Source organism: Hippoglossus stenolepis, chromosome 3 (assembly GCF_022539355.2).
Source record: "Hippoglossus stenolepis isolate QCI-W04-F060 chromosome 3, HSTE1.2, whole genome shotgun sequence".
Taxonomy (NCBI): domain Eukaryota; kingdom Metazoa; phylum Chordata; class Actinopteri; order Pleuronectiformes; family Pleuronectidae; genus Hippoglossus; species Hippoglossus stenolepis.
In genome coordinates, this window is record NC_061485.1 from 12,748,013 (window position 1) to 12,775,074 (window position 27,062).

Consider the following 27,062-nt stretch of genomic DNA (forward strand, 5'->3'; position numbering starts at 1 on the left):
ACACATACAATGATAATCCAAATATCTTAATGGGCCAAAATTAAGTATTTACTTATTTAACCTAATATCCAATATATCTCTATTGCATTTAAATGTTTCGATGTAGAGTTGAGCTCATATTTATAAGGTCTTCATTGACTCTCTCACACACGCAGATGAACACAGGGTTTTAACTGTGCGGCTTCAGCCGGTGTCAGATCAGCTGATCGCCTCGTCGCAGCGACCAAAACAAGCTAACGCTAGCTTCTCGTAGCTGGTGGCGGTACAGTCATGACAGGAGATGACGGTGTGAGACGGTAGGACATTAACCACGAGTCTGTTATTCAAACACACTGTGTTGTGTGGTCGTGTCGGACATTAAATATAATAATAATAATCATCATCCCGTGTTTGTTTCGGAGGCAGCTCGGGCTAGTGCGTCGCTGGCAGCAGCTAACGGGCTAACTCACCTAAAGGTGCAGGTACCATGATGGAGTTATTATTAGCCACAGTAAGCTAACATGAGACGCTCGTTTTATTTAATACAAAGACAGTGTGAGGGAGGCTTAAAACAAAATATATATCCGTAGGTTGATATGTATAAATGTAATTAACGTTATGAATCTGGTGCCTTGCGTTTGAAGTCGGTGGAATGGTGCTACGGTTAGCGAGCTAGCCTCCTGTGCAGTTAGCATAACGGAGCGAGCCCGAGGAACGAGCGAAGAGCCATGTTGTCAGCAGGCTAGACTTTGTTTCGCGGGGTTAAAATGATATTTATCATCACTCCCATCGACAGTGGAGTTACCTGTGCATTAAACACAGCGCTTTTGTTGCTATTCATCAAAAAAATGCACTCGATCCAAGCAGTAGACAGTCAATAAGATGGTGCTTTACGGTGGACAGTAGTCACGGATGCAACCAAACACCATCATCCTGTTTACATCAGGTCTGGTTTTTTGAGGACGTGCTCTTTCTTTCTCTCTCTGTACTTTTCCAGATCCTGGCTTCAGTGAGGGACTGAGGGCGTCTGGCCATCATCCAGATTGAAACAAACTTCTAAGTGGAGACTAGCAATGCCTTATCTCTGAAAATGGGAGGCAGTGGATCCAAAGCCAAAGGTGTCTGGCCTTTCTCAGGCAGTGGAGCTGGAGGCGAGGCAGCCGTCGAGGGGAACGAGCAGACTCTGGCCAGGCTCAAAGGTTCCAGAAGTGCAACACCCTTTGTTTTTACCAGAAGGAGGTAAATCACACACCACTGGGGAATGAGTCACCCTGAATCACAGTAATTGTTACGTGTGTATTTGTTCTGGTGTGTGGCCAATGCACGTAGCCTTAGTTCTATCTGTTGTGGTTTTCAGTTGTTCCTCTCAGAGATTCCGCACTCACAGATACAACGGAGGTGAACGTCTTTATAATAGGGGCATTGTATGAAAGTCCAGGCTTAGTCCAGAAGGCCGTTGGTTCACCGTTTGTATACCTTCTTCTGGAGGGGCCATGTTGATGTGCTGTCAAATTAAATGAGGGGAGTGAGATAATTAGACGCAACGAAGGTCCGCAAGCTGACACAAAGCATGGACCCACGTTGTCAGCACTCTAGAGGCCACCGTGGTTTCCCAAAGACAATATCATATATGTTGCTCAGCAGCTCTTGTCTGTTTCTAGAGATAATGTCCCAGTTCCTCAGGAAAATCCAGACACTTCTTTGCTATCAGCAGTTGTCTTTGGAAAGTCAACATAACCAGTCAGACAAAGTGAGGTAAACACAGTGAAGAGTGCAAGTCATCATTTGTTTTGGACAGCTCAAGTCATTATCTTTATTTATCCATGTGGGACAAATTAAAACGTTGATGATCACACATGCCAAAACCTTAATAAGACAGACACACACACTATCAAAACCAAAATGTTGAATTTGAGCATCGCTGACGTGAGGTGCATGACTTTGTGGTGGACATCTCAGAACCTCTGCACTTAAAACTAACTCTCTGCCTCGAGATCACTCGAAGCAAAGTTTGTTTTGTTTGAAGCTTTGAAAGATTGAATTAGCCCTTTTTCTTCTTGCAGTTCTTTATACTACGACGAGGACGGTGACCTCGCCCACGAATTCTACGAAGAGACAGTGGTGACAAAAAACGGCAGAAAGAAGTCCAAGTTGAAGAGGATCCAGAAAAATCTGATTCCACAGGTTTGTTAGGGTCAAAACGATACAGAACAGTATCAGGGCCAAGCATGAGGAAAAGAATGAGGAGGATTTTTTCTATTTTGTATATTGAGAATAATTTGAAATTTCAAGATTTAAGTCAAACTTTTAAGACTGTATCAAACTACTAATATTATTGTGTGTTCATGTGGCGTCGGAATAATCAGAGAAATTAGTTTCCAACTGGGAAAATTCCCATGAACCCCACCTCGAGTCAGAATGACAACTTGGAAAGTCGGTGTTGCCAAATTGCTGGCGTCATCTCTTACTAACCAATTATTTTGTTTTTACAATCAGCTTTAAATAGTACTCTTACTTGCAAACTTCATGCCTTTCTATTATAAGTACCTAACACAATTTTTTTTAGCCAAAACAGACGTTTTTATGATTAACGTGCATACATTTATAGTTATTTATATGCCTGTCAAACCTGATCCCTTTTTATTTCTCCTCATTATCATATAGATATTGGAAAGAGGTGTCAACGTGTTGTTTAAACGCTGTAAACACATAAATACGACACATGGTCTTTACAGCATCCATGTTTACACACTGACTTCAAAGCACATGAACACATTTGAACAATGACTTCACAGCTCAGGAAACTGGACCTTCGGAGGAGCATGTGAATGCACTAATAGCTCATATGACTGCCTCTACTGAATGCCTTCTGTTGTTGAGTTGCTGAAATAGTATCAAGGATGTTTCTCTTTCAGCACATAAACAGACAGTCTTTGAAGATATTGTGCAAAAAGCTGGAGAAACTGTCTTGGACAGATAACACAACTGGCAGCTCGCATAGCGTCCTATGATTTATTTTGACTTTATCTCCACATTTCAAATTTATTCTTGGCATTTTTACCTAATTTATGAATTACAAAAAAAATATTCCTCTGATTTAGTTTGACTTTATTCATGACATTTCTTCCTCAATGAGGAATCTTCCTCCTCATTATTTTATACCTGGCCCTAATTCCATTAAGGATGACATGGTGTTTAGTTATAATCATCGTTTATGCTAAATCTCGATATTGTTTTTCTTCTCTTTTCAGGGAATTGTGAAGCTCGACCACCCGTGTATTCATGTAGATTTCCCCATCATCCTCTGTGAGGTGTGAAGCATTGCACAGGACCGATCTGCCATGAGGCGCAGCCGCAGGTACTCATCTCGGAGCAAAGTGTTGTTCCAGTGACGGTCGAGACTGGAACCAGTGTCACGTTAAATTGATATCATGAATGAAATGTTATACATTTGAATTCAGCGATGGTCAGAGTGCCCTGTTCACTAAAAATCCAATTTTTGATATTCCCAACAGTAGTGACGGTACAGGTTGTGTTTCCACTACCCAGCTGATATGTAAGCAGTCTTAGAGAATACATCAAACAGAGTTGTGATTCTCTTGTTTTTCTCTTGAGTTTTTTTGCAGGGAAAAATATCCTCGATGTGAAAAGGCTTTAACAGTTTATGCCTTCTGTGATACGTAGAGTGTTAGACTCTGTTTGTGTCTTCGTATGTGTACATGTGTGCACTTAGGTTTGTTTGTGTGAATGTGTGTCAGAGGCTGATGAGAGAGATTACAGGGTAGGAAAATGAAGGATTGTGAAATTTCTTGTACATATGGACATGTTCTACATTGTCATGTCTGAGTCTGTTTCAGTGACTGGAGCTCAGACCTGCACTAGTGAACATATTGTACTGTAAATAATATCAGATTTCTTAGTTGGAAATACTTGAATAAATGGTTTACTGAGCTGAATAACTGGAGTCAAGATATCTTTTTTCTCAAAGGAGCTCATGGTGTCTTATCAGCAGTGGGTTATGGCTGAAGCAGTATCTACTCACTACACGTCATCTGACTTTCTGGTCCCATACGTCTTTATTTGATGAGACGCTTCACATCAAAGGAATAGTACATCATTGGAAATCTAGACGTTTGTTTTCTTGTCAAGATTTAGATAAAAGATAGCATTCTCCCTCCTGTCTGGTTTTTAGACAGATTAAACAAACAAGATCTTCTCTTATCTAAAAATAATAGTTGTTCACAAAATGTCAAACTATTTATTTATCAGCTAATCTTAGTTTTAAAATTAAAAGTCCTTGTACACATGGTGCAATAACTATAGCTCAATCAATGGAGTGTTGACTTTTAAACATGCAGCCAGCCTTTACTGTACTTGCATGACAGCTGACGTGTTTTATTTTTAGCTTTTCTGAATTGCCTTCTTGAGTTTCGCTCTTCAACGCTCGCCGTTAGGTCTGCTGTGTTAAAGTGAAACCAGATTTGTCTCAGGATTCACGATCAGGGAAACATTAGGCTAATCTGCAAACTTTTATTACCTCCGCCAAGGAGGTTATGTTTTTATGTGTTTGTTTGTCTGTAAGCAGGGTTACGCAAAAAGCACTTAACTCATTTCCATGAAATTTTGTGGAGGGGTGAGAAGAAGTCATCAAACTTTGGTGCAGATCTGGATCAGAGGGTGGATCCAGGAATTATTTTTTACTTTGTAAAACAGCGTTTTTCAAAATTTCATAGATTTATCAGGGAATAACTGATCGATCCTGATGAAAAGAATCAACAACCAATGAACAATCAGGATCCAGTGATTTTTAAATGTGGTTTCATAAAGGGACTATTGGGCTGTTGCGGAGTTACGCAGTTTTGGAATACAACTTATTTTAACTTTTAAAGAAACCACGTATAATGTATTTAACCTCTAGAGGGCAGCAGAAATCCATACCTGAACTAACTAATGAGTTGAGTGATTTTGTGAGTTGATTATGGTGTTTAACAGCTTTCTGATTTACCTTTTAAAGATAATCCTGAACAGTTACTGTACAAAAGACACAATTAAACCTGATGATTCAACATGATGTTTGATGTAAAACTCTACAGATTCAATGGTAACCAGATATATTGGTGTTTCCAGCTGGCACTGTATCAAACTTTAATTACAGCGTAAACATATTTCAGTGTTTACTGATCCGCACAATAAATGGGTAGGGCTTCCTCTGCAGGCATTCTCTGGTGTCTGTAATTGTGTGGAATGTGGCTGGGTGTGTTTTGGGCCAGAGGTCAGTCACTTTGATGTATTTCCTCCCCACTGCTCTCTGATGTTTCGCTGCTGAGTCCGGCCTGCATAAGAAGGATGTTCTCTCTCTTGTACAAACTTATGAACTTCATGAATATGCCACTGCTTAACTGTTTTCATCCCTAATCGGTACAATGTGTGTATACATAGTTGAGCTGTCCATGTGGCTGTGGTTGGGAGAGATAGTCATTATAAATGATCAGCAGCCTCGAAAAAGAACTAAGACATGCTTTGAATTACAAACAGTCAAAGAGAGTCATTTAACGAACTGTAGCGGTTTTACAGTAAGTGCTTATTTTAGCCAATTTTATCCGAGTTTAGTCGAATTATGTCACTTTCACCCCACAGAGAACTGAATGAAAAAATGTGTTTTCTAGGAAATTTGATGGTAATGTCCCATGTTCATTAATACATAAATGCACATGAACGTCTGATTCGGTTAAAAAAGAAGCAGTGAATTGTATAAACCAGTTTAAGGGGCATCAAGTTACATTGAAGCCCTTCTCACATTTCAAACATTAACTTCAAACATTATCATTCCAGTTTTCCAGTTTACACAATTACCAAATGTGTCGCCATCCTCTTAAGTGTTTGCTCGGCATATTAAAAGTGGAAGGCTGTGTTTGCAGTTCCCCTGCCATTGTTTTTGCTTCCTGAAGGTCCCTGACTGGTGCTGATGTAATGCTCAGGAGCCAGAGGTTAAAGGAAAGCCGAGCGGAGGCTTCATTCACATGCGGGTCGTTTCACGCTCCACAATTTCCTCAAACAAACAGGGAGAGAAAGCGAGAGAGAGACCGATGACATGGTGATGTGAGTCAGCAAAAGCTCAGAGAACAAACGGCAGAATGAACTCTGACACAGGAAGACGCCTCACTTCCACCTCGTCACCCCAACGATCATGTGCTCGGACATCCCCCAGCTCACCAGTATCTGCAAAAGGGAAAGTCTAAATTTCAGAGAAAGGCCGTTCTTGGAAAAACCCAACAAAGGACTGCTGGTTTTCTACCAAACTGCTCAGTCTGATCACAGGTTTTTTAAATTGGTTGATGATGTGTGAGTGAGTGTGTGGCCTCTCCCCTCCCCTCTCATCGCTGATATTCCTCATCCCTCGCCCTGGCTGTGCACTGTCCTATTTGCAGTACTTGGATACGTGACAGCATGTGGTACTTAGTTACTTCACCGAGCCGTTGCCAGTGGCTGTCATCACACACCTCGGGCAGCAGTGACATCTGTGTACCAGATGCCTCGTACCCACCGTCTGAAGTGTGCTCAGAGCATTAGTGGAAAAACACATTAAAATCAGTTACTTAAGTGGCAGCACTACAAGTCATTAAAACCAATAGACCTGCATTCATCATTTGACCTGGAAAGTTATTTAACTATAGGGTTATAACTATAGATGTGTATTTATGTACATTTGAGTGATCTTTTGATCTTTTTTAGTTTATGATACTATTTCAGAGTGTTTTTTTTGGACAATACTTCAATTTTTCTTTAGTAGAATTGTGACTTACACTTGTGATCGAGTATTTGTGTGGTATTGGTACTATTACCACCTTAAGTTAAAGATCTGATATACTTCCACGACTACTTATAGTTAACCATGTTGGTTCTCATTAAACAATTTGTGAATGATCAAAACACTGCCCCATAATTTATGAGTTTTGTGTTTTCCATGCAAAATGAAGGAAACATTGACTACGAAGTAGAGATGGAAGATGCTGTAAACACAGTGAGGTAAAAGTACAATGTTATCCAAAGTTCAGGAGAACTTTCCCTGCTTCCCTTTCATTAAACTAAACATTGTTTTTGGATTTGAATTGTCCACCAGGAGTTTTTGGCAACAGGCTAAAGTTATTTTTTTATTTTTTTTAGCATCTTCTTATTATGGGAAGTGACCTCAACACAACATCTGACAAATTTAGAACAATACTTCCTTCTCAGATGAGAGATGCAGTATTTGTGGTTTTGACTTCGATCTTCCTGCTACTTTGAAGCAATAAACTTGAAAGAACCACGTCCTCTGTTTACACCAACTAATCATAGTATAAAAGTCTGTTTTAGGATTCAGAATTTTGTATTATAATCATGATATGATTATCATAATTATAATCTGATTATTATATAACAATCTGGATCCCATGACAGATTATTTCTTATTTTACCTTTCAGTAAAATAGTCTGTCGTGCAATGTTAAATATTTGACAAAAACACATTTGAAAAAGGTTGGCAGGTGCTTAAAGGACCATGATGAATCATTGCATGTTTTCACAGTAAATTAGTCTACGCAGGATTTGTAGATATTTGTAAAGATAGATATATTTATAACATCTGACTGTAATGTAGAAAGGTCACTGGAACTAAATGGATCTCTACTAAATGCATCAATACTACTGAGGTAATGAATATCCACCCAGTATTTTGATGTTAGAATATTATACACATTTAAAGTTTAATAGAGTACTTCAACCCTATGGTGTGAAAGAAAGCCTGTGGTAGCCTTCAGTTGTCATAAAAACTAAAAAGGTGTTTAGTTTTTACAGTCTGGACAACTGTGAAAACCATGGCTGCCTCCGTAGAGAGGACCCACTCCTGACTTAAATATAAACTATTTAAATATCAGGGGCTATTCCATTTCCCTTTCACCTAAATCTTACACACTGAACCTTTAACAGTTGGATTTCCCATTGAAATGCATGAATAATACATGCAATTGACACAGCAGCACAATGAGGCAGCAGTGCATGTGGAAAATGAGTAAAAAAAGAAGTAGAAATATGAATAAAAATAAATATACACTAAACAATAAAAAGTAGAAATAATACTCTATATGTTGTTTTCAAAATGTGCAATACAAAGATGGGGATCGAGGTTGTGTAATTTTGCAATTGTCCATTCTTTTGGATATACAATGTGCAGCACTACTTTTCCTGCAGTGCACATTTGTAGATGTGTAAATAGTTATTTATAAGCCCACATCTGAGTGTAATGTAGAAGGCTGATCATTAGTGGTCTGATGTTATTCTGAAGCCATGTGGCTGCTGTGACCTCTCATGAATCTGACTCGGATCTGGACACTGGATGCCTCTGACTTCTCGGACTCGTCCAGTCCGCGGCTGTAACCAGGACCAGGGGGGGGACATCTTTTGAATCTAGTTTTTTTCCACATTAAAAACACACATAAAATGGAGCCCACCTCTGCCTGGGGTCATGAGGAGGGTTTGAGGTGAAGCAACACGTCGCAGCAGGACATCACACAGGCTGGAGGGAGTTTTGGCACGTCCGCTCCGCTTCGCCGCTCCCCCCCCCTGTTTCCCCCCTGCGAGAATGGAACATCCTGAAAGTGGTTTGGCTCCGGCTCTGACAACCTCGCAGGGGGTAAGTTCACTTTCCTCACTGGCAGCAGGACGGTGCGGGGACTAGGAGACGCGAAGCCGCCACACATGTGTTTGTGAAACAGCTTCCTCGTTTGTCTCCGTCCCTTTCTCCTCAAAACAATGCTCCCACTGGTTTCCTCCTGGTGGTTGTGAGGCAGCTCCGAAGACGCGTCTCGGAGAAGCAGACTCCTGTGTGTGTTCGTTCTTTGGGAATGGTTCCTCAGCCTGGGGGTGAAGGTAAGAGAGGGGGAGGCTGCTGTCATTTCTCTTTTACTGGACTTCACTCGTCTTTGTACTCATTCATCGCTTTCGACGACAGTTCCTCTGAGGCCGGTTAGTTAAACTCTAACAGTTTGTCTGTAGCAGAAAATGTCACGTGTTGAAGTTTCGCAGAGAGCACGAGAGGTCTGCGCTCGCTCTGGGGGAAATACTTCTGAGGGTGTAAATCAAGATTCCGATTGTTTTCGGTCATTATTTACACAGGACGTGTTTTTTAGCATTGATTAGATTGTACAGCGTATGTTTGAAGTTAGTTTCTACCTTTTCTTTTATTGATTAGAAGATATTTGGTGGAAAAAAAACAGAAGTACATTTACACAAGTACCTCAGAATTGTGTTTGAGTACAATTCCCAGTGGGGATTTTAATATGGTTATTAATTTCTAATAAGTGACAGTGGTGTAAGATTAGTCTACATGAGTAAAAGTGACAAGAAGATAAGATAAGTTAAGATAAGATGATCCTTTATAAGTTCCAAAATGGAGGAATGTGTTGGGTTGCAGCAGCAAAGACGACAGTAAAAAATAAAGTAATAAAAAAAGTAAACATGCAATACAAACACAAGGAACTCTAAAAAGTGTAAATAGAGTAGAATTAATATATAAAGTGTAAAGACGATGTAAACCGTGTAATTAGCCTTTGAATTGCATGATTTTGATTAGGAATTTGAACATTTAAAAGATGCTGAGTTACCACAGAGTAGAAATACTCCATCACAAGTACTGCATTCAAAACTTTCCTTCAGCACAAAAATAACAAAATCATCACATTGATTGAATACACTGCAAGTGTTGATGCATTCATTGTAGAAGTATTGCATTTGGTCAAGGTAAGGCTATTACAATTACTTAGGTTAAGTACATTTACTCAAGTATTGTACTCAAGTACAATTTTGAGGTACTTGTACCTGTGTATTTCCACTTTATGTTACTTTATACAATGACTTAAATTTCAAATGGAAATATTGCCCTTTCATATACTATATTGATGCTAATATATTTGTACTCAAGTTTTGAATGGAGGATTTTTATTCGTAATAGAGTATTTTTACTCTCTGTTAATGTTATTGTACTTATGAAGTCAATTCTTCCACCACTGCTGAAGGTAGATATTGTCACTATTTATAAAGATAAACAAAATAACTAAATTTAAGGGTCCTCTGTGAATTGTTGGGCAGACTCACAGTCTTTTGTCAATAAACATCTTAAGACCTATAACATACATTCATAAATAGAAAGAGGCTTTCAATAAATAAAAAATGAAATTCTATTTATTATTATTATTATTATTATTATTATTATTATATAATTGCTCTCTGCAGCCATACAGGCTGTTGATTGGAGGGTTTTTCCATTTAGTGCATACAACTAAACTCTACTGAATACACAAAAGTTTCCTTTTGAAATGCTGACTTTATGAATGAATGTGCTGGGGAATTCCACTTATTATTACAATAATCTAAAACATTTCATTCTCCTCTGTGACTTATAGAGCAGAGAGTGACGGTCCTTTCTGTCGATCCACATCTGAAGACATGTTGTACTGGACTTTGTGTGACTGGAAAGTATGGCTGCTTATTGTCCTGCTGTGGGACTGCCTCTGTGCTCTGGGACTGAAACCCACGCAATGGCCGCTGTATTCCCAAAAGCCTTTGCTCCTCGCCTGGAATGCCCCGACTGAGGACTGTGCCCCACGGCATGACATTCATTTCCAGTTGGGCCAGTTCCAGATCGTGGCCTCACCCAATGAGGCTTTTGTCAAACAGAACCTCACCATCTTCTATAAGAACCGCTTGGGCTTGTACCCCTACTACGAGCCGGATAAAACGGCGGTGAACGGGGGGCTGCCACAGATGGCCAGTCTCACGCAGCACCTGGAGAAGATGCCAGATAGTGTGCAGAAGTATATACGTGAGCCAGAGGCCAAAGGTCTGGCCGTTATTGACTGGGAGGAGTGGCGCCCACTCTGGATACGCAACTGGGAAACCAAAGACATTTACCGCAGACATTCTCGTGAGATGGTGCGCCAGAAGAACCCAACATGGCCTCCGGAGCAGGTGTCAAAAGTAGCCCAGCAGGAGTTTGAAATCTCTGCCAGGAAGTTCATGCTGGAGACGCTGAAGCAAGCTAAGAACCTGAGACCCAACCAGCTGTGGGGGTTCTACCTGTTCCCCGACTGCTACAACCACGACTACAGACACACTGTGGAGAACTACACCGGCCGCTGCCCTGATGTGGAGGTGGCCCGCAACGAGCAGCTGAAATGGCTGTGGACCGAGAGCACCGCCCTCTTCCCATCCATCTACATGGGCACTGTGCTGCGCTCCTCTTCCTCCGGACGTCAGTTCGTCCGGAACAGAGTGAGGGAGGGGATGCGTTTGGCATCATCAGGCGATGGGTTGGCGCGTCCTGTCTTTGTGTACACGCAGCCCACCTACACCAACTCTCTGGAGCAGCTGACAGAGGTGACGCTCTAACTTTAGAAATTCTGCCGGTCCTGAATTTGTTTTTTCTTCCTTATCAGCTGTTTTTTCTTTCTTGTCCATCATTCTCGTGAACTTTAAAAATGACTAGTGTGATGGTCATGTATGATACTAAACAATTCTGATATGGACTTTTATTGTTCAAAGGTTAACTCTCAATCACAGTGTGGCTCTAACCTTCAGCACCCTGGCTCACGCCCCTCTCTGATCAGTGCATGCTGCATGGAACTATGGCTCAGCTTTTCTTTATCGACAGCTACAGTCATTTCCTGTTCAGGAGCGGAGAGACACCCCAGCACCTCTCGTTCGTGTGTGCAGGACGTGGGCAGGATGGGTGTTGGTCGAAAAATCTTGCTTACACCCTATACACTGTTTCCTTAGGAGTTAATGGACATGCTGCACTTCACACACAGTAGCATACGACTCTCTAACAATCTGACCCTGTTACGATGATACTCATTTATCTGGGTTTGACCTTTGCTTGTGATGGGGTTAAAATGTGATGGGGTTAAAATGCCGTGTGATCTTTTACAGACTGACCTGGTCTCCACCATCGGGGAGAGCGTGGCTCTGGGAGCAGCTGGAATCATCCTGTGGGGAGATGCAGGTTATGCAAGCAGCAAAGTAAGCACCACCACACCAGTCATAAAACAAACAAACTAATTAACCTCACTCAGACTCAATTCACAAATGTGAACACAAACATCATCATCTGGAAAGGTTTTGACCCGATGCTCTTGTTGGTCATGTGTTCAGTCATTTGATAACTAATTCACTCCTCAGGGCTCAGCTTCAAAGAGACTGCAGTAGTCACATGAATGTCGTATATGGGCTGATTTTTTTTATTTGAAATCTTCAAATCAGCCAACTATGAATACAAATATAATCTTTTAGTGAACAAAAATGCACAAGATGGACAGATATTAATTGGAGATAAAACCCTTATGTTTCATTTCAAACAACACTAGTCATTTCCAGTGAAAATGTAAATATTTTATCCATTTGTTTTACAGTGTAGGAGTAATAAATATAGTATAGACATTATTTCAGATTGAGCATTATTCATATTTTGCATAATATAAATGCATATATTTTGTGCAATGCGTTCTTTTAATCTTTTATTTTAACTTTAATGCACCAACCAGGAGTTGCACTCATTAGCAGTCATTTCACAATACAATGACAATAAAGACTTTGTATTCTATTCTACTCTATTCTATTCTATAATTAAATCTTTAAATGTAGTAAAGCCTTTATTTTTTCCTACAGTTTGTTTTGAATCAACAGGCTCATGTTGCATGTGTGACTTCATTAGAAATATTAAGGGTGAATGAAAAAGTTAAACTTAATATTGAAGTTAATCATGATCACATTTCTTTAATACTACACAAAAAGGTTTTGAGGTTTCTTTTAAACTTCCTGAAGTCATCTCAACTGTATGCGTATGAAAGAGAATAAGTTAAAGTGTGAATGTTGACCTAGCTGAATGACGGAGTGACTTCTCCTTTTCTCTTCCTCTCCAGACCAGCTGTTCCAACCTTGAGGCGTATCTCCGAGGGCCGCTGAGTCAATACCTCCTCAACGTCTCCACAGCAGCAGAGCTATGCAGCCAGACCTTGTGTGGTTCACACGGCCGCTGTTTGCGCAAAAACCCAAACAGCGATGTTTACTTGCACCTGAACCCCCTCACCCACAGCATCAGCAGGCCGAACGACAAACCGACAGTGACGGGTGAGCTTGGCGAAGCCGAGGTGACGAGGTTCCAAACTGAGTTTCAGTGCCAGTGCTTCAGCGGCTACCAGGGGGAGGGCTGCGATCAGACGGACCCCCTGCACCAGAGAGGGGGGGCGGCTCCAACCATGGCTTCAGCGCTGCAATGTGTGATCTTACTGATTATTTCTCTGCTCCTCTGTTAAAGCACCATAAACAGTAGACAGCCGCATCGTGTGTGTCAAAATATCAGAGCGGAGGGGTGTCATTTTCTTTTCTTGGAATTGCTGTAAAAAATATGGATGACACAAAGTGAAACTTCATAAGAAACACTGTGGAAATTTCAAAGTTACATTTGTTTATAACTTTTAATCTTTTAAAAACAATAGAGGGCTCGCTGGAAATGACCTTGTTTACATTTTGCTCTCGGTTTCCTCTCGGTCACTGTTTTCCAAGGTGTCAAATTCCATGTTTCTCATAGGGAGCACGTCTGCGGAGGAAATGTGGTGAATGAGTCGGCGTATGTCGGCCGCTGTGTGGTGAAAGTGGAATTGATGCACTTAAATCTGGTGATCGCACAATATGATTTGAAGTGCCTGATCTTTTTCAACACGACCTCTCTCATGACCTTTTTCTAATGGCGGCAATTAAAGTGTTACTATTTATTTGAATGTATTTTTTAGGTGTTTTATATGATATTTTCTGATTTTTATGTCCAAAACATGACTACTAGTAGTTTTCTCTTAAAATACTACATGACTCCATTGATGCTCAAAAGCAGCTATTTGATTTCAGAAGCACAAACATTAAGAGACATTTTTCTGACACTTTGTTATGTTCCACAGTTTTACTGACATTATCACCTCTGTCTTCATGCTGTTTTCTCAAATTTGACTTTTTTTCAAAGTAAATAAACTTCTTTGTTAAACTTATTGAGTAATTTCTCTTGAAAACAACCTTTACGATTGCATATATTAGAGGTTTAACAGATGGTTCTCAGATAATACAGCAATGGTTGTATTGCTTGCTGTAATAACTAGAACAGTCACCTGGAAGATCTGGATTTTTATTTTGGATCTGCGCCAAAGACAAGATCCATGACTTATTCCCTGGGAAATTGCTGAAAATGTCAAACTACTGATCTTGCCATGTTAAAGAAAGTGAAAACAAGTCCTGGATCCGTCCTCTGATCTGGATCAGCACCAACATTGAATTGGTTCTTCCCTGACCCATTCTGCATCCTTCCACCAAGCTTCTTGCTAATGGGTTTAGAACTTTTTGGCAAAGGCAGGAAAAAACATGGCAATAACCTGGAGGATGAAACCAGAGCAGATTTTGGGATAGTTTGTGGATCATATTTTCATTATTAAAAGAAACAAAGATTTGCAAGTGGTTTTCAGATAATACAAGTATGACCTTGTTAGTTGCAATAAAGAACGGCACTCTGGTCCAACAGTCCTGTTATGAAACCACATTTGAATCCTCTAAAAATATATCAAAAAATATTCCTATTTCTCTCAGAAAGAAGTGGTACAACATGTCCAAGATCTGACACTTTGTATGGGTCCACATGCCACATCCGAGTTTTGTGGAAATCTGTAAAGTTTTCCTGTAAAGTTTTTTGCGTAAAATCCTGCTGAAAATCAAACACACAAGCAAAGACAGAAACACAAATATAACTTCCTTGTCGGAGGTTAGAATTAAGCTTGATGGTGAAAATATGTCATTTGGGTTCTGAGGGGAGCCAGAGCCCGCTCGTCCTCAGGGAGGGACACATCTTGTCGGCTTCCGCCTCACCCCTCTGTAATTGTAGGGTGCTGTTAAGCCAAAAGTTATTTTCTACTGCTTCTAAGAGTTGAGCAGGCATTCATTTAAATCTGGAGGTGGAAGAGTTCATTATGGCTTTTTCCCCCCTGACAGCCATTCAGAGTTAAATCTCCCATGTGACCCTGGTGAACTGTTTATTTTCACTTATATTCTCATGTTTTATTGAACCCACGGGATAACTGCGTGAGGGATAATTCAGGCTTTAACGTCCCTGTGGCTTTAAATACGGACGCTCCATGGAAAGGATTTGCATGTCTCCTCTGATTGGTTGTCGGGGGTGGGGGGACCTGTGACCGCTTCTGGTTTTATCCCGTCCCTTTTTCCTGCACGTGATTCTGATCATGTGACTGCAGATTGAGGACACGCACACACACACAAGCTGAAATCTTTGCCCGGTGTTTGAACAGGTAAGTGAGTGTTTGTCATTTTGTCTTTATTACATTTAGCATTTGTTTGATCACTTTATTCCAACTCTGAACGTGGGATCTTATGGAAAATCATGGATTGATAAACAAAGAACAGACCACGTTTAGTCTCAAGCTGAAATTCTTGGTTCCTGTGTACACTTTCTGAATTATTTGCTTAGGACTGTCGAGACCAAAGTTGCCTCGCATCCTCTCAAAGGCAGCTTTGATTAATGTGGCAATAACCTCTCACGTCATTGTTTGAACACTTCTCTTCTTCTTTACTTAGCAGGGATGAGTTCCTGTCTTCCTCCACTGCTGCTGCTCTGCAGTCTGCTCGGCCTCATTTCAGGCCTGCGGCTGAAAACATCCTCTTTTTCCCAGGTGCCTTTCCTGAGCATGTGGAACGCCCCCACTCAGAACTGCCTCTCAAAGTATGGCGTGGACCTCAACCTGGGGACCTTTGACATCGCCCAGAACCTGAACCAAACCTTCCTGGGTGACAACATCACCATCTTCTATACGGAAAAGCTGGGTCTGTATCCCAGGTACTCCAGCCAAGGGGAGGCTGTGAACGGCGGGGTCCCACAGAACGCCAGTCTTGATAAACACCTCAGGTTGGCCTCTGAAGACATCAACACCTACATCCCAGACAGGGCATTTCAGGGTATGGCTGTGGTGGACTGGGAGAGCTGGAAGCCTGTGTGGGAGAGAAACTGGGACAGTAAGCAGGTGTACCTGGATGCGTCGAGAGCGCTGGTGAGGGCCAGGCACCCGGACTGGACCCCCCCGCAGGTGAAGGCTGCAGCCCGGGTGAAGTTTGAGCAAGCAGGGAGAGCGTTCATGGAGGAAACGCTGAAACTGGGACAAAAGGAAAGACCAAACGGGTTGTGGGGTTTCTACGGTTTCCCAGACTGCTACAACTATTTGCACAACAAAGTAAACTACTCAGGGGAGTGTCCGGCTGTAGCGATGAAGAGGAACGACCAGCTGCTGTGGCTGTGGAACAGCTCCAATGCTCTGTACCCTGACATCTACCTCAGCCTCAACCTGCGAGGCCTTGGTGAAGAAGTGCTCCTCTACACACGCCACCGCGTCCTGGAGGCCATGAGAGTGGGGGCTCAGGTGACCCCCTCAGCACCGCCTGTGTACCCCTACACCCGCATCGTCTACACATACACATTAGATTTCCTCTCGCAGGCAAGTAGCTGTTGTTTGAACTCAATGCTCTTTAGGGATTCTTTTTTTTCCCCATTGTTTTCTATCCTCTCTTACTTCATTTTTGTTATTCCTCCTGCAGGAGCACCTGGTCTACACCGTCGGGGAGAGCGCTGCTTTAGGGTCTGCAGGGATGGTCCTGTGGGGCAACAATTACTTCTCCATGTCTAAGGTACAATAAAGAGCTATGTTTCACTTTTTATAAATGCCGCAGTCACTGGTTTACTGTCTGTGTTCTCTCATCTCTCATCTCAAACCATATGCAATTCATATTAGTGTGACGGCGTCAGAAACGATCATGACAAAGCTAGATTTTTTTTAAATGTTTGTTAAAGCATGTGTCAACCTATCTCCACTTCATCAGGCTTTATTCAAGCAGTCAAATTGATGCCGCGTGCAGCTGAACACATCAACAAATTCACAATATTTACTGCATTAATTAGAAGAAACAGTTTTTAGAATAATGGAAAGGTGTGTTAACGTTTAAAGTGTTTACACATAAGAAAATGTCTGATGGAGATGAGGGCAGCAGCAATGACGATGGAAGTGGAGGAGTTATTGTGTAATTCACTGAAAACTTTAGCTTTCATGTGACTGTCACCAGAGTGTGATATGTGAGAACAGGAACTTTAGTTAAAGGTTTGATTAGCTTCTCTGTGAGATCATGAATATGAACTTAGACAAGGGTTAAGATAAAGACAAGAGATTTTGGTGTTTTATTGTAAAAAGGGAGATTTTTAACTATTAAAAGTTATGTTGAGCTTTATGTGTTCAGGGTCATTTATCTCTTAAAGAAAAAACATTTAAAAAATGAAAATGGCGATGATTTCCTTATCGTCTGTGGTGAACAGTAAAAATGGTAACTGATTTTAATGTTTTGGCTGAGTGGTGAATAATTTACATTCATATGTTCCATGACTTCGCTTGAGTCAAAAATCCCCTGATCTACAGCAAAGTTAAAACCACTTCTTCTTTTACGGGTGCGTGCGTGCGTGTGTGTGCGTGCGTGCGTGCGTGCGTGCGTGCGCGTGTGTGCGTGTGTGTGTGTGTGTCACACACTACTGACTGACTGGAAAATAATTGTGCAACCTGTTTGCATTTTAAAGGCCTTACTATGTGGAAATGAGTAAACTGTAGTACATGTTGATAGTAGAAGGCACACGTCAGCCGAGGAAACAGTTTGTCTCACTGATGTGTTTGTGAACAGTGGAGATCTGGCACAGACGAATGAGCTAAACTTGGCTGCACAACGTTAAGCCCCTAATTAAAACACACTGTAAAATGATAACAAAGGTGTAAAATATTTTCTGTTTCCTCTGTGTTGTCAGGCCACTTGTGAATCTGTCAAATTCTACATCGATCAGACGCTGGGTCCTTACCTGGTGAATGTGACGTCAGCCGCCACTCTGTGCAGCCAGACGATGTGTTCGTCCCAGGGCCGGTGTCAGAGGAGGAACCCGGCCTCCAGGGCCTACCTGCACCTGGACCCCGCTCTGTGGAAGGTGGTGTCTAAGGAGGGGCCGGACGGGAGGAGAAAATACAAAGTTTTAGGACGGATGAGGGCCGACATGGTCACATTCAAGACGTCTGAGTTTCAGTGCAGCTGTTTCCCGGGGTGGGGAGGTGAGAGCTGCTCCAAGCCCACTCAGGGATGAGAGACTTTCCTGTGAGGGAATCTAGGTAATACAAAGACAACATTGGTCTAATAAATGTAGTAAAGTGTGAAAATGATCCACTGGGGCTGGTTTGACCCACAGGTCGTTTTCTGCTCGAGTGCATATCATCTCTTGTCAATGCAAATGTCCCCAATCTTTGACCTATGTGTTTTCTTACTTAATGATTTTCCTTAGTTTAAGTGGAGGATAATTTTATTTCATGTATTTTTTTTTTTTTACTATAGCCACTTTAAGTCTCCTCCACTCTAATATTTTGCTTATTGTTAATTTATTTGTATGTTTGATCTTCACACTACAGAATCGTATGTGCAGAGTTTTACACAGGGAAACATTTTTTTCTAATTTACCTGCTGAAAAGGGAAAGTTTTCCAAGCTTGAATCTAGTGGATGTAATTCAAAGATTTTGACGCTAATTACCTCGTCTGTGTGAGTGGAAAAATATTTCAGACACGAATGATTATTTAAAGTATTTTTAAATGTCTTCAAATGTGGCTGGATGACATCTTTAATTTTTAATAATATTGTGGTTGGGTTTTAGTTTTAAAATGAACATCAATAAACTGATGTTTGTTACAAGAAGGTAAATCATCATGGATTGCCTGCAACACTTCTTTTGTTGTCTGTTACCTGGAGTGTTGTCTGTTACCTGGAGTGTCGATGTTTTCATGTTGATCTGACTGAACAGAAACATATATATGCTGTTAGAGTTGGTAATGATCAATATTCCATGTATGACCAGACCGAATAAAACTACATGTCAGTAACCCTGATTCTCTTTATTTGGCTTGGAGATCATATGTGAATCTTTTAGAGGGGAAATATTCTCGCCTGTTAATTAATTTACATAATTTAATGTTTCCGGGGCTTAATTGATCTAATGAACTCCCTCAGTTTTGGTAGGTGTAATAATGGCTCTTTCATATTGAATCTTTGTCATTTACATCAACTGTTTATTTAGAAATTTCCTCGTATTGTTTTTGTAGCCTCTCATTTGATTATTTATACATTTCATTCTAAAGTCATAGATTTTCTTCTCATTTTTAAACACCAATTAATTTGGTTAAAATATTTCCATTATTCGGTGGTAAAAAGTAAGTCCTGAGGTACTGCTGTTAAGAAGTTTGTGAGATTTTGTCTGGAATCAAAAACAAATTGACCTTTATAATTACTTTGGAATCAAAACATTATCAGCCAATAACATTTTTCTAGATATTTAACCAGCTGGAAAGAAATGTATTGACAAAATACATGTAAAAACCTGCTTACAAATATATAGATCAGGGGATTATAAGACAATAAACTAATCTTATAAAACAAACTCTGTTCTAAGAGGCCATTCTAAGTATATTTAGCTGATAATACTTTTGTACATAAGTAAAATTTTTACTTGTAATCGAAAAATGTTATGTTCTTTTTTGCTGCTTTTACTAAAGTAAAGCATCTGAATTCTTCTTGCTGAGGCTTTACTTTAAAATGTTGGCTATGAAGTTTATGTCCAGCAGGTGGTGCTGTGAGACAGCTAACCTGAAGAAAGTAACATCCGAGTTTGAGTGTTTGTGTTCAAACTTGTGCAGATGATAAAACCTTATTTGACTGAGATAACTTTACACTTCACCTCTGCTGCAGCTACATTTCCCAGGGTGAAATAACCCTCAATGACTCAGAACCTGACAGAGCACAGGGGGATGTTTGATACATTTTTCAAGTGGCGTGTACAATACTGTCTTATCTGATAGCCTGCTGTTGTCGATTGTAATTTCCACCCTTTGTCCCCGTGAGACTTTGGCGGGATGGAAAAACGGACTTCCACAAGACCTCGCTGTTTCCTATATCCGGCTTTATCATCGTTGGCTGGATTGTGAGGAAACGAAGAGGAGACAGATGCTTTTTGTCAAAGCTGTGGAGAGATATCTGCAGCCTGCGCTTTTAAAAAAGAATAATTTAGTTTTTTAGGTTGATTGTGCAGCTTTTCTAAACAAGACCAACCTAATTGACTAATTGGTATTCAGAGACCAAGCACAACATATGCCATTCCCTAAAACACAAAATATACCTGCAGTTACTGATAATGGCAGGAAAAATAAACATGACAGGCGTCTTATAGTGACTGACATTCAACACTGTTTGTCATTATAATAGTTGTTTTTCACCGCGGCTGCGTAAAAATCCACTCCCACTGTCCGAATGGAAAAGAGGGATAATATTAATGGAGCGTTGTTTTAAATAAACTGGGGATTATTAAAGTTAATGTGTGGACAATTTTTAAAACTAGAATAACACTCAGCAGAGAGCAAACCTCCGCCAAGGCCCAGCAGTCCACTTAAATTCAATCAGGCTGCACCAAATTTCACACACTCATAGATATCAGTCCCTATCAGCCTGAGTATTTTTCATTAGGTTCCCTTAATTATTCCCTGGGAAATCAGAGAGAATGTCTACTAAAGAAAATCCTGGATCCAGATCCACACCAAAACTTGATGGGTTCTTTCCAGACCAATACTGCATCCTTCCAAGTTTAGTTGTAATCCATCGAGTAGTTCATTGCGTAATCTACAATCACACAAGTAAACAACAATACAAACCAACTAACAAACTAAAATGACACCCGCGCCAAAGCCAATAGTCCCCTAAACCAAATCCCCACCAAAATTGATTGGGTTCTTCCCTGACTCATACTGCCTCTTGCCTCCAAGTTTCTTTGTAACCTGTCCATAAATGTTTGCATAATCTTGTTCACAAACAAACCAATAAACAAATGGATAGGGGTGAAAACTCCTTGGCAGAAGGTAAAAGTCAATATATTCAGAATGCAGTGTTCTAGTTGGTATTTCTGTGTTTGTAAATTAAGTCCATGAACCTTGAAAACTACATTTTACAACAGTTTGAAACCTCTGATGCGTTTTTTATTTGGAGAATTTCACACATTAAGAGGAGGCTTTTTAAAACGATCCCCCAAATTGGAAAATTGTCTTTCATGAGCAGAAAGTCATTCTGATCTGTTAACTCACTCCAAGTGGTCTCCTCTCATCCTCTCCTCCGCCCTCCGTCAGGTCTGGCAGGCCCTCTGTTTCTCTATCCTCTCATCTCTGCATTTCTTCATTTTGGCGTCTCACTCTGTCACCCCTCCATGGTCACGTCTCGCCTCTCCCTGCTGCTCGGCCTGCAGATCGTCTCGCTCGCTCTCAGTTTAATAACTTGCTTCGTCACGCTCCGGGCCTGTGTCCTTCAGAGGAGTTGACTCTCTGATCAGGTTTCTTAAAGATCTGATGCACGTTACAGGATCCATGTGCGGATTCGGCACCAACAGGTGGTTTGCATTGATCGGGAACTTTAAATGCAGGATACTCCCCTTACAAAGGTGACTTATAGGAATAGTTACACATTTAGAGAAATACACTTGCTCTCTTTATAGGGCTGAATAACATGATTGATACCAAGATGCTGGTTACACTATTTAAAGGTTCAGTGTGTAAGATTTAGGTGAAAGGGATCTATTGGCAGAAATTTTATATAAAATAATCCTAGTGATGTTTTCACGCGTTTCATCTAAATTGTACGAATTATTGTTTTCTTTACCCTAGAATGGGCCCTTTATATTTTAATATTTTATATTTACATTGGGAGCGGGTCCTCTATGTTTTTTTTACAGTAGCCCAAACGGGACAAACTAAACACCTTTTGAGTTTTTATACTACAACAGGTTCTCTTTCATGTTTGGAAGGGAAGGGTGAGATGAGGGGTGTTCAGCTGCAACATGCAACTTCACCACTAGATGTCAACAAATTCTACACACTTTGAGACAAATTTACCACCTTTAAGACACTTTTAAATATCTGGGCATACAGCTGGACTACAATCTGAAATGGAGTGCACATGTAGACTTTCTGTGTGGGTTAGGGTTCCTACATAGACTGTTGTAACACCGACGTCATGTCGATATTTTACACGCTACAAAGCAAAATCAGATATGGAAAGGCAGCATGGAACAGCACTCTCACACTCCAGTTAAAATAAAAAATCGAGAACATGGTAAAAACAGCTATGGGGGTGATGGGCACAAAGGACCATCCTTCCCTTCAGACCATCGACGGAGGTTCTGTGGTCACACTAGCACACAGGATCCTTGATGACCCGTCACACATTCTGTTCTCTCAGACGTTACAGAGACTATAAGTGTAAAACCAACTGCCTCAAGCTCTCAATTAACCCAACGTCCGTCACACTGCTCAATAAGGATGTTGATTCAGCCATGTACCTCGTTATCTGGCACATTTTACACTCTGGTTTTTAGGTTTTGATGCCAGTTTTAGTTTTTTTACTTTTATGCGTTATACCATTTTAGTGTTTTATCTCTTTAAGTGATTTTAGGGCAGGTGCAATATTCAACCGCATTATTATTCTGGGTTTTCCATGATATGTCCTTATGTACTGTTTTTTGTTGTTTGATAAACAATGAACTGTTCTGCAGCTGCTGCTTGATTATATTTGATTTGACCTGCTTTAAAGACTGGAAATAGAAGAAATCAGTTTGTGTCCAAAAATAATGAATCTGCCTACAAGCACTAATCACACTAATTAGCACAAGTCCTCTGAATTAAATGTCAAAATACATAATAGGGTAATATTAAGGACTTTCCAGAGGTTTTAGTCCGTCTGTTTGGACTTGTTGTTGTATTTTGTATTTCAATCATTGTCATGATCACGCCCATGTCTGGAGCCTGTGTTTTGATTTATTCTTTGTTGATCTTTTTGCTGCGTTTATGGAATTTAACCTTGTTTTCCTTGTGTCTGTTTTTTGGATTTGTGTCGTTGGCCCTTTGTTGGCACTTTGAATTTATTACTTCCTGTTTTATTTTGTACTCACCTGTGTTTCTTGGTTTAGAGCACTTCACTTCCTGTTTGTGTGTCTAACTTTGTTTCACCTCGTTCTCGGACAGTTCATCATGTCAGTTTCTCTGTCAGTGTTTCTCCCTGAGTTATTGACCCAGTTATGTTTTTTGACCTTTGTGTTTTGGATACCGCTGCTTCCTGACTGTTCACTCTACGTAAGTCAAAGTAAACACTGTTGGCCTCATCTGCATTTGGGTCCTCACCTGATTGCAGAAGTCAAGATTACTTCCTGTTTTACTTGGCATTATATTTACCTCCTGTGTGTGTGTGTGTGTGTCACCTGTTTGGTTTCCTGCTTTAGTGATTGTCTCACCTGTGCCCGTCCCTTTACCTCCATTTTGAATTTGAGTCTCTGTCCTCCCCAGTCTCAGTTACCAGTTCATCTCTTCAGTTCCTGCTCTGTTTCCTTGTGCCAGCATTTAGGTATTTCTTCCATGTTGGATTTTGGTTTTATCTCGCCTGCCAACCTGTGAAAATAAACATTTTGTTAAAAGTTATAGAATGATCAGAGTTAGATGTCAGGAAACAGGAACTGAGCAGCCATTGTCCATATGAAAAATTGTTTCTTCAATTTATTCTTCAATTTTATTTGTATAGCACCAAATCCTAATATACATTATATAAATAAACTTTACATATTTTCCCCTTAGGTGCACATACTGTATGTTGTATCCTAGTTCTTGGCCAGGAGCAATGGCTTTCAGATGTCAACTACAGTTTTTGTCCAGATTAAAGAAACTTAATTAATTAGTAAGCTTTAAAAAGGCTAGTTGGTGGATTAGTGGAAGCCATGTTAACCGTTCCCTAATTTACGCTCTTTTTTCCTAAAATGTGCAACGATGCCCTGAAGGAGAAAATGTTAATTCAACATTCACCTCCTCATCTGCACAATCAGTTCTATATAATGAATTATGTGCAGATTGTTAAAGGTGAACAGGAACTTTTTTGTAAAAGAGATTAAAACAAATTCAACTAGTTCAAACAAAACCAATAGAAAGTACATGGGCCTTTAATGGGACACATGAAATAAAATGGAGATAGAACTGACATCTCACCACTTTGAGGGTAGTTGTTGAATGAATGAGTCACAACCAGATCATATCATTCTCTTATATATTATATTTAAGTTCACATGTGTATTTGTGGCTTTGTATCGTATCTTGAGTGCTTCATATTGTTGGATTTTATGATGTATATTAATCATGGTTTATTTGCCTGTTTAGCGGTTGGCGTTTTACCTGAATTATCCATAGATATTTGTGATTATATAAGATTACAGTGTTTTCTGTTAATTAATGAGCACTGTCTCCATCACATAAAAACTCATTGCGTGTCTGGATGCAGGCAAACTGAAGGGGATCAGTGTATTCAGACATAAATCAGTGCAGAGGAAAAGCTCGTAGGCGTGTACAGCAAAAGAAAAAAGATCATGTCATTTGTGCCTGCGTGCATGTGCGTGCATGTGTGTATTCCTGAGCTGTATGTCCCCTGATGAGAGGTGACCTGACACACTGTCACATGTGACTTCCTGCACAGCGCAGCACTGGGCTCAACCCCAACAGCCGCCCTACCACCACCCACTACCACCACCAAAATACCATTTAAGAGCAAAAGGAAACACACATTCATACACTTCCTATACAAAGGTTGCTCCTGCCAAAGTCCCACATTGAGTGTGTGCACCCAGGAGCCATCCAGGTGGAAAATTGCACTGCCTAATCAATCACTAATAGAAAGTCTTTCCTCCGCTAGCAGCCAATCAAAAGCTCACGATGTGCCTTCTCCGCCAACCAACGGCCAATCGGCTGCTCGCAGTGTTTGTCGTTTTCATGTTGATGCTGATAAAATGTAATTATTCTCTGTTTTCATGGACACACATTGACGACGTTGGGCAGTGACGGATGATGAGAACAAATAAATGCAAGCTAATGAGAAACTAACTAAGGAAATGGAAAGAGAATAAGCATTTTTCAACCTCGACGGCCTCTCAGTTAGTAATTAATTCAAATATGATTTTTTCCAGTAAGCATATAATCCGTTTCAGCATTTTTCTCATTCATTTGATAGGATTTGATCTTGGGCTCATTTGAATAAACATTTTCCTCCATATTAGACTGGGTAATGAAGTGGATCTCTGAGGAAAAATGCTTTTGTTGTGAGAGCTGTGGAACAAAGGGGTGTCAAAGTGGTCACCTCAGCAGGGGAATTGCTGATTGGATACCAGATTTAATCTAAAGCAGAATACCAATAACGACTTTTATTGTTACTTATTCATTTCTGCCTGAATTCTTTAGAGGCGTCTCCTACAAAGCAGGGGAGCTCCCAGCCCCCACGTTGGTTTTAGCGTGTTGAGTAGAAGCCTTGTCACCACTAACAGACACAGATACAACACGGTTTGTCTTGAGGTTGACTTGATCTATTTAGTGAAGTGATGAGGTTCATTTTCCTCTGTCACTTACATGATGACTGTCACATGCATCTGAAGCAACATCAACTGTTAGGATTATGCAGACGACGCCCACATTTATTTTTGCTTTACTACAGTCCCATAGATTCTCTCTATAAGGGAACTGAACCATCAATAAGAATAAGATCTGCCTGAACTTTCTTGTCTGACGCAAAAGAGGTGGTGCTCTTCTAGACTAAGTCAGAATACAACACATATTTTGACCTGCCTTTTGTCTGGAGCTTTTTTCTTTCATTGTTTGCCGCCTTAGTTTAATTCAACGTCACTGAAAACCTCTTTTTAAATCTTCCCTGTTGCTCTCTAACATGCGGTTTAATTAAGCAGTTGCTAAGTAACGGACAATTTAACCGAATTTCCAAACAATCAGGACAAGACGATGCATATTAATGCATGTTTACAACTACTAGGGTTTGGGCACATCAAGATAAACAGTTGATGGCTCTATCTCTCCAGACAGCTTCCATTATATCTGCGCAGAATTAGGCACAACAAGGTTAGATCATATCGATTATATATAATAGAGGTGGATATTTTTAAAACAAATGTTTAGAATTTATGCAACTAATTCAAGTGACAGAAGGTAGATGTTTAAACCATTTATTCATCACTTTGAACTTTCTGTTCTGACTTCACTTGCTAACTGTTGTTTTGTTGATTCTTGAATGCTGCACCGAATGGAGTTTATTAGTGATTTTGTCAAAACAAAATGTGAAATACTCAAGATCTGATTCCTATTTGTGTGTTTTTCCTCTGAAACACAATTTATATAGTTTTGCCATATCATATTGTCTTCCTTCTTTTTTTCACATTTTCTGAGCTGCTTCACAATCTGTCCACACACCCCCTGGTAACTGCACAATGACACCCTGTCTGTCCTGAGGTGGAAGTATCCTGAAAACTGTACTGACTGTAAATAATAGTGATCTTTCAAACTGTGTGGCAGGTTCACTGTTCTCCTCCATGACACAAAGCCAGGTCAATAAACAAATGTCTTGTTTTAGACCGGTGCAGTAGAAGTTGACTTCCTGCACAGAGCTCTGACCTCTAACACCTTTGACATGAACTGGAACTCAGACTTCAATTCTCTTCCCTTTTGTGGGGACAGGCAGTTGGCAAATAAAACCTTCTGGAGTTTTATTTGAGTCTCTAATAAAGTGAAATATGTCCCATTGTCACGAAATTCAATCAGGTTCAGGAGGAAACAAATGTTTTGATTGTTTCTTATGAGTGAAACTAAAATAGAGTTCAGATAAAAATGAACAATAATAAGTTTACCATTTAAAACATCATAATCAAATAATTTTCAGATTTATAATAATGTGCTGAAATGATTGCCGTCTTATCACCTTTTTTTTCTATTTGTGTTTTGAGAGCTCAACAAGTTCCTACATTTCCAGGGGAAACTGTCTCACAGAAATGTTTTAACAAAAAGATGAAGAGATGTTTCTTTCACGGATGATTTCA

At 40.3% G+C, this 27,062-nt stretch overlaps 3 protein-coding genes across 6 annotated transcripts; all 3 read left to right on the top strand.

The window, feature by feature from the left end:
* Positions 1-141: 141 nt before the first annotated feature.
* tusc2a (tumor suppressor 2, mitochondrial calcium regulator a) lies at positions 142-3,935 on the top strand. The gene is made up of 4 exons (XM_035150845.1): positions 142-296; positions 977-1,218; positions 2,043-2,163; positions 3,231-3,935. Exons 2-4 carry the CDS (start codon positions 1,070-1,072, stop codon positions 3,294-3,296), a joined length of 336 nt encoding a protein of 111 aa, XP_035006736.1. The 5' UTR covers positions 142-296; positions 977-1,069; the 3' UTR covers positions 3,297-3,935.
* A 4,697-nt stretch (positions 3,936-8,632) lies between these two features.
* Positions 8,633-14,048, top strand: hyal2a (hyaluronidase 2a). 2 transcript variants are annotated; one of them, XM_035150814.1, is made up of 4 exons: positions 8,633-8,979; positions 10,416-11,388; positions 11,941-12,030; positions 12,930-14,048. In XM_035150814.1, exons 2-4 carry the CDS (start codon positions 10,459-10,461, stop codon positions 13,320-13,322), a joined length of 1,413 nt encoding a protein of 470 aa, XP_035006705.1. In that variant the 5' UTR covers positions 8,633-8,979; positions 10,416-10,458; the 3' UTR covers positions 13,323-14,048. The 2 variants fall into 2 exon arrangements, with proteins under 2 accessions (XP_035006705.1, XP_035006698.1); XM_035150807.2 differs by having other exon boundaries at positions 8,633-8,883.
* A 1,184-nt stretch (positions 14,049-15,232) lies between these two features.
* On the top strand, positions 15,233-19,005 carry hyal1 (hyaluronidase 1). 3 transcript variants are annotated; one of them, XM_035153148.1, is made up of 4 exons: positions 15,233-15,350; positions 15,640-16,547; positions 16,648-16,737; positions 17,894-19,005. In XM_035153148.1, the coding sequence occupies exons 2-4, from the start codon at positions 15,642-15,644 to the stop codon at positions 18,218-18,220; spliced, it is 1,323 nt and encodes a 440-aa protein (XP_035009039.1). In that variant the 5' UTR covers positions 15,233-15,350; positions 15,640-15,641; the 3' UTR covers positions 18,221-19,005. The 3 variants fall into 3 exon arrangements, with proteins under 3 accessions (XP_035009039.1, XP_035009040.1, XP_035009037.1); XM_035153149.1 differs by having other exon boundaries at positions 15,732-16,547; XM_035153146.1 differs by having other exon boundaries at positions 15,236-15,350; positions 15,637-16,547.
* The last annotated feature ends 8,057 nt before the right edge of the window (positions 19,006-27,062 follow it).

What these genes read in the sequence shown, in the direction of transcription:
- tusc2a (XM_035150845.1), top strand. Translation starts at nt 1,070, where the DNA reads ATGGGAGGCAGTGGATCCAAAGCCAAAGGTGTCTGGCCTTTCTCAGGC. An exon ending in TTTGTTTTTACCAGAAGGAG is followed by an intron (nt 1,219 to 2,042) that starts GTAAATCACACA and finishes TTCTTCTTGCAG; the next exon opens with TTCTTTATACTACGACGAGG. An exon ending in AGAAAAATCTGATTCCACAG is followed by an intron (nt 2,164 to 3,230) that starts GTTTGTTAGGGT and finishes TTCTCTTTTCAG; the next exon opens with GGAATTGTGAAGCTCGACCA.
- hyal2a (XM_035150814.1), top strand. Translation starts at nt 10,459, where the DNA reads ATGTTGTACTGGACTTTGTGTGACTGGAAAGTATGGCTGCTTATTGTC. An exon ending in CTCTGGAGCAGCTGACAGAG is followed by an intron (nt 11,389 to 11,940) that starts GTGACGCTCTAA and finishes GATCTTTTACAG; the next exon opens with ACTGACCTGGTCTCCACCAT. An exon ending in CAGGTTATGCAAGCAGCAAA is followed by an intron (nt 12,031 to 12,929) that starts GTAAGCACCACC and finishes CTTCCTCTCCAG; the next exon opens with ACCAGCTGTTCCAACCTTGA.
- hyal1 (XM_035153148.1), top strand. Translation starts at nt 15,642, where the DNA reads ATGAGTTCCTGTCTTCCTCCACTGCTGCTGCTCTGCAGTCTGCTCGGC. An exon ending in CATTAGATTTCCTCTCGCAG is followed by an intron (nt 16,548 to 16,647) that starts GCAAGTAGCTGT and finishes TTCCTCCTGCAG; the next exon opens with GAGCACCTGGTCTACACCGT. An exon ending in ATTACTTCTCCATGTCTAAG is followed by an intron (nt 16,738 to 17,893) that starts GTACAATAAAGA and finishes CTGTGTTGTCAG; the next exon opens with GCCACTTGTGAATCTGTCAA.